The 6,818-nt window shown below is 33.6% G+C and overlaps 1 protein-coding gene across 1 annotated transcript in view; it reads right to left on the reverse strand.

Annotated features, from left to right (window-relative positions):
- Positions 1–352: 352 nt before the first annotated feature.
- Positions 353–6,818, reverse strand: part of LOTGIDRAFT_154658 (hypothetical protein) — a gene marked incomplete at both ends in the record, with an annotated part of 9,911 nt that continues 3,445 nt past the window's right edge. Inside the window, 3 exons of the mRNA XM_009063857.1 lie at positions 353–475; positions 1,524–1,564; positions 2,953–2,997. Of these exons, the coding sequence (XP_009062105.1) occupies positions 353–475; positions 1,524–1,564; positions 2,953–2,997 (209 nt within the window). The remainder of the gene's footprint in view (positions 476–1,523; positions 1,565–2,952; positions 2,998–6,818) is intronic.

The raw sequence follows: 6,818 nt of genomic DNA on the forward strand, positions 1-6,818 counted from the left end.
CAGTACCAAATTTCAAATTGCTGATTTTCTTTGTCACCATATTACTGTGACCAAATTGTGTCGGGACAGTAACCAACTAACTGGTATATTATCTCGAAACTAATTATTGGTCTGTAATCAATTTACTGTGACGTATTTACCTCTAATAGATAACTAACAAGACTAATTTACCTAGTAACCACTTATTTGCCTGTGACCAAATTTCAGGGGACTAAATTTCCAAATATTTTATTCATCTCATGATTTCTTTAAAACAACATATAAAACAAAATATTTATTACGTGTACAGGTTTATATACACATTCATTATACACATTTATATACACATTCACTTATTTCTATACACATCATATTATGATGATAATTTCTTTACATTGGTTTGTTCAGCAATCTCTTCATGTTCTACAGCAGATGGACGCCTTCGACTGGCTGATTGTCCCATATTCGTCAAAAGATCACCATCGCCGTCGCTTATCTAAATCAGAAAAACACAGTGTAAATTCCATGTCATTTTTCTACCAAAACCATCTATCTAGGTCACAAGTATTAGGTTATATAGATATTACTCTACTGTATTCGCTGATCTAGGTCTCAAATATCAGGCGCTGTCGATGTATCTTTTATATAGAGTCACTGATTTGGGTTACAAGTATTAGGAATTACAGATGTTACATTTCTGTAGAATCGCTGATCTAGGTCACAAATATTAGGTATTACAGACGTTCCATTTCTCTAGAGTCACTGATCTAGGTCACAAGTATCAGGTTTTGTAGATGTATCTTTTATATAGAGTCACTGATCTAGGTTACAAGTATTAGGTCTTACAGATGTTACATTTCTATAGAGTCACTGATCTAGGTCACAAGTACTTAATATTTTAGCAGTAATTCTTCAATAGAGACGCTGATCTAGGTCACATGATCTACGTGTTTTAGATGTTACTTTTCTACGGATACAAATATCTACTGTTTGTTACTCTTCTATAGACCTTATCACGTCTCGTTTTTGAGACACTGAAAGCAAGATTCATAACGCAAATTAGGTCATCCATTGATAAGATGGCGACGTCATATGAACGAATAGCATAGAATTACAACTATGACTAATAGCCAATTTGACGTCATTAGACACTCGCTCAACAGCAAGAAAATAGACTTATAACTGCCCTTTCTCAGAGATGTTTAAAGGCAAAATTCATGAAAAAGTATCATTAAATAGTTTCGAGTTATTGGAATTGCAGAAAGAGGCTTTAAAGACATGGTGGGGGTTTTATTCAGTGACATAACGTTACCTTTTCAAGGTTGTCGTTATTAGCCTCGTTCAGGATTCAATATGGCCGACGCGTGAATAAGGTCTATAACATGTAGATGTCACAGAAACATTGATTTAGTGCATAAGTTACTTTCCTACGGTCGATGATCTGGGTCACAAGAATATTTTCCATATTGAGCCCTCTGTCATACCATATAATATGATTAGGATTATATCAGCTAATTTAATATAATAGATGATTAATAACTTACTGAAAGAATCCCAAGTGCTTCAGTATCTTCTTCTTGAGAGTCTTAAAAAGAAAGTATATACATAATTAAACATATACATTTGAATAACGGACACAATTTTATGGTATACTACTCTTTAGTTTTATTACACACTACGTGAGGAAATATGGTACAAGAAGGTATATATATACACAAAAAATAACCCCTAATTAATTGTTGCTATTGATATATTTGTGTGTGTATATATATGTACCTTCTTGTACAATATTTCCTCACTTCACCTGAAGATGACAATGTAGATTGTTGAAACGTAGTGTGTAATAAAACTAAGGAGTAGTATACCGTGTCCGTTATTAAATGTGATCTCTACCCTTAAATGTCGCTAAAGGATTATACACGTATACATTTATCAGTACACAATACAGTCTGCTTGTTTTGAGAGTATATTGTAATGGGCGACGAGCTGTTATTAAAATCAAATTTCATCAACCTAAAGACAATCAAAAACTCTCAGCAGTATTTTGTAATTGGTATTTCAGTTCATATGAAAATGATTGCCAAAATCCAATTCAGAAAAGCATTTTAGTCAGGGAGTATGTATTATAGATATTACTCTACGATAGAGTCACTGATCTAAGTTACAAGTATTAGGTATTATAGATGTTTTCTTACACAGATAAACTGATCTAGGTCACAAGTATCAGGTGTTGTAGATATTCTCTTATAAAAATATACTGATCTAGGTCACACGTATTAGGTATTATAGATAATACTGTACTATAGAGTCACTGATCTAGGTCACAAGTATCAGGTGTTGTAGATATTCTCTTATAAAAAGATACTGATCTAGGTCACACGTATTAGGTATTATAGATAATACTGTACTATAGAGTCACTGATCTAGGTCACAAGTATCAGGTGTTGTAGATATTCTCTTATAAAAAGATACTGATGTAGGTCACACGTATTAGGTATTATAGATAATACTGTACTATAGAGTCACTGATCTAGGTCACAAGTATCAGGTGTTGTAGATATTCTCTTATAAAAAGATACTGATGTAGGTCACACGTATTAGGTATTATAGATAATACTGTACTATAGAGTCACTGATCTAGGTCACAAGTATCAGGTGTTGTAGATATTCTCTTATAAAAAGATACTGATCTAGGTCACACGTATTAGGTATTATAGATAATACTGTACTATAGAGTCACTGATCTATGTCACAAGTATTAGGTATTATAGACGTTACTCTTCTTTAGAGTCACTGATCTAGGTCACAAGTATCAAGTATTATACCTATCTTATATAATAGACACGGATCTAGGTCATTAGTATCAGGTGTTGTAGAAGTAATTGTTCTATCAGTGACTGATCTATGCTACAAGTATGAGACTTTGTTGACATAGAATATTGCAGAATTGATTCAAAAAAATAGAACACTTACTGCTGCACCCACTTGCATAACCGCTTTCATGTCTTGGCAAATCACCTGTAAGTATAGAGATATTTATGATTTGAAAGTTAGTAAAAACATATCTCGCTTTGGTGCTATACAAGTATGTGTCATAGTGTAAAATGACATTGAAAGTTCAAGGAAAGGAAGTTACCCATATAATATCAATGAATAAATAGCAGATCAAAGGGATAGTGATTCATATTGTGAAATGTGTAAATACATGAACCGAAAATAGTAATTTAATTTTAATGGTTTGTTGATAATACATTGAATATAGACCGAAACATCTGACTCGAATCCAGCCTCTGATAGTTATTTTGAAAGTTGTCGGTTAGAGTAGAGTTAGACAACAGCCAATAACTGTCAAAATATTTATTAAAGACTAGAGGCAGATGTTTCGGACAACATTGACTAAGATCTCATTGTAACATTGCCATTGGTCATTGTTTATGAATCAGTCGTAATAGAATGATTACAATATATTAATATATTATGTCTTATTCATTAAATAAAACAGATTAACATAAGCTCAAGCCATTTTCTTTCAATTTTTCATGTGGATTACATCTCTTAATTTCGACTGAGAATTAGATAAAACAGAAACAGAATAACTGGCTACCTGAGATTCGTTCTTGTACTCCCCACAATTCTTTACAATTCTTCAAAATCAGATCAAATTGTTTGGCAATATGTTTACTAAGATTCTCAATCGTTTCCGGCTTGACAGCTTGTTCGGCATTGTCAGCTTCTTCTTGGGGTTCATTATGTACCCGTTGTGCAATTATCCGATCTAGCTTCTTTTTTAAAATCGAATATAGTTTTCGGCTTGTTTCCAACAAGTGGAACAAGCTATTCTTCAAATCGTCATATCTTGTATATTCATACCGAGTATCTGAAGGTTTAAAGAATAAAAAGAAAAAGAACTAGAGCCACTCGTGGCACAGAGTGGGACTTTGCAAATGTAGCAAAATGCAAAAGAACCTTAGATCAAGCGCAAGAACGGTCTAAAGTTGAGAAATTTTCATTTTTTAGAAGATTGTAATACCGGAAGTGGACGTCAGACCTCACAAATGAAAGTATCAGCAGATAGCCAAGGTCAATGACCTTTGATCTTGTAAAGGAGAAGGACTAAAAAGGTCAAGATCAAGAGATATACGCCATCAAAATTTCAAATTGCTAACGACTATAAAACCGGAAGTTGACATAGGACGGCAAATATAAAAGTATAAATAGATAGCCAATGCCAATGACGTTTGATGTTAGAAAGGTCAAGGTCAACAAAGGTCAAGGTCAAAAATTGAAAATTTTTAAATTCCAAAACCTGTTCCTTTTTTTGAACTATGAAGCAAAAACAATTGAAATTCTAAGACAAAGTGGCTCAATATATGAGGTAATTGTATGCAAAGTTCCATTTTGAACAAATGTATACTTTGCGAGTTATGCCTCTGGCCAAAAATGTCAATAATGAGTAATTTAACCCGGATGTGCCACGCCCACTTCAATTTTTTTTGCATAGGTCAATTGATATTCAGAATGTTACGTTATGTTCGAAATGTAAAGCTCCTACATATTATAGGTCAAAAGATATAGGTCAACAAACGTCAACAAAGGTCAAAATCGAAAAATGAAAAAATCCAAATGTTAAAACCCGTTCCTTTTTTGGAACTATAAGGCTGAAACAACTGAGCTGAGGATAATTGATAATTGATGAGGTAATTGTGTGCAAAGTCCCTTTTTGAACAAACGCATCCTATGCGAGTTATGCCCCTGCCTCTAAATGTAAACAATTAGTAATTCAACCCGGATGTGCCACGCCCACATAAGTTTTTTTGTCAAAGGTGAATTCATATTCAAAGTGTCTAGTTGTATTCCAAATATCAAGGTTCTACATCAAATAGATCATAAGATATACATATACCAAGCTCAAAAAGACGCAAATATTGTAAAAAAAAAAAATCAAATTTGAAAAAATCACGAATTTCAATTTTGCTTTAAAATAACGATTGTTATATATCTATGTAAAGTGCATGAGAAGCACATTAGGAAACCGAAAAAATTAACCCTCTAGGTTAATTAGGTCACGTGCTAGAGCAGTCCAAAGTTCCGAATTTGGCTTTTTACAGATAGCTATAAAACCGGAAGTACATGTAGGAGGTCAAAGGTCAAAGTATCAAATGATAGCCAAGGTCAATGACCTTTGACCCTATGAAGGTCAAGGTCATCAAAGGTCAAGGTCACATGGTGTGATCGTTTAAAGCTTTAAAAAATTTCAACCGGAAGTTGCAAAAAAGCAAAAGCGAAATTCAAAATTCGGCTCCCAATGTTTTTTGCGCAATCGATTGCAAACTACATTCATATCAAATTTGAGCATATCAACTTTTACCCTGAGGCCCCATTTTGAGTTTTACAAAAGTGTGTTTTTTCAATATGGCGGCCAAAGTATCGATTCCGGTCTGGATTTTATTTTAAAATCGGCCATAAAATTTTATTTGCCAAAGATCAGCCAAATTTTGTTGACCTACATAAATTACACCGGAAGTTATTCAACCAAAAGTAGATTTGAACTTCAGTCGCTTTCCTGTTTAAAATCGGAAATTACGTACAAAATTTGACTGTATCATATTATTAACATAAGTGAAGTCTCTTTGCATTTAAAATTTCAGATCAATCGATGCAAAAGCAAAAAAGTTGCAAAAAAATCGAAAAATTTGATCGAAAAAAGTGAGCGACGAATTTTCGAATTTCAAAATTTGTCAAATGCTATCAGGTCAGAAATTACAGGTAGATTATAAATGAAAACCCGAAGAAAATCGATGCAAAAATACGCCTTCTAGAGCCGATTTTCGACTTTTTGCACATGTTGAACTGTGGCAATTCCAGTTTTGCAAAAATGTTCCAATATATATTTAAGGAACACGTTGCCACTACAGAAGGTCTAGAGAAGTTGAATGGTTGCTGCAACTACTGCAGTTTAAGCTCAGGAAGGTGTGTAAATTTCGAGAAAAAAAAAGACGAATTTTCGAATTTCGTAATTTTTCAAGTGCTATCAGGTCAGAAATTACAGGTATATTTTAAAAATGAAAATCCGAAGAAAATTGATGCAAAAATACGCCTTCTAGAGCCGATTTTCGACTTTTTGCACATGTTGAACTGTGGCACTTCCGGTTTTGCAAAAATGTTCCAATTTATATTTATGCACATCGTCGCCTATATAGAAGGTCTATGAAGAATTGACATTTCGATAACAAACTGGGACTTTGCGGTAGCAAAGTCCCACAACTAGAGCCACACGTGGCACAGAGTGGGACTTTGAAAGTGGGAGTGAACGTTGAAAGGTTGCTGCAACTATTGTAGTCTAAGCTCAGGAAGGTGTGTAAAAATCGAAAAAAAAAAAAAAAAGAAAAAAAAAAAAAAACTAGAGCCACACGTGGCACAGAGTGGGACTTTGCAAGTGTTCCAAATTTAAAGCTTCTACATCATACAGGTCAAAAGATATAGGTCAACAAGAGTCAATAAAGGTCAAAATAGAAAATTGAAAATATGGAAATTTCAAAACCCGTTCCTTTTTTTGGAACTATAAAGCTGAAACAATTGACCTATTAACACAAACTGGCCAAAATAATGAGGTAATTGTGTGCAAAGTTCCTTTTTGAACAAATGTATCCTATGCGAGTTATGCCCCTTTCTCAAAATGTAAACAATTAGTAATTCAACCCGGATGTGCCACGCCCACCTCAACTTTTTTGTCATAGGTTAATTTATATTCAAATTGTCTTGTTGTGTTCCAAGTTTCAATGTTCTACATAAAATAGGTCATAAGATATATACACACCAAGCTCAAAGAAACAGAAATA

This window comes from Lottia gigantea, assembly GCF_000327385.1.
Source record: "Lottia gigantea unplaced genomic scaffold LOTGIsca_6, whole genome shotgun sequence".
Lineage (NCBI taxonomy): Eukaryota > Metazoa > Mollusca > Gastropoda > Lottiidae > Lottia > Lottia gigantea.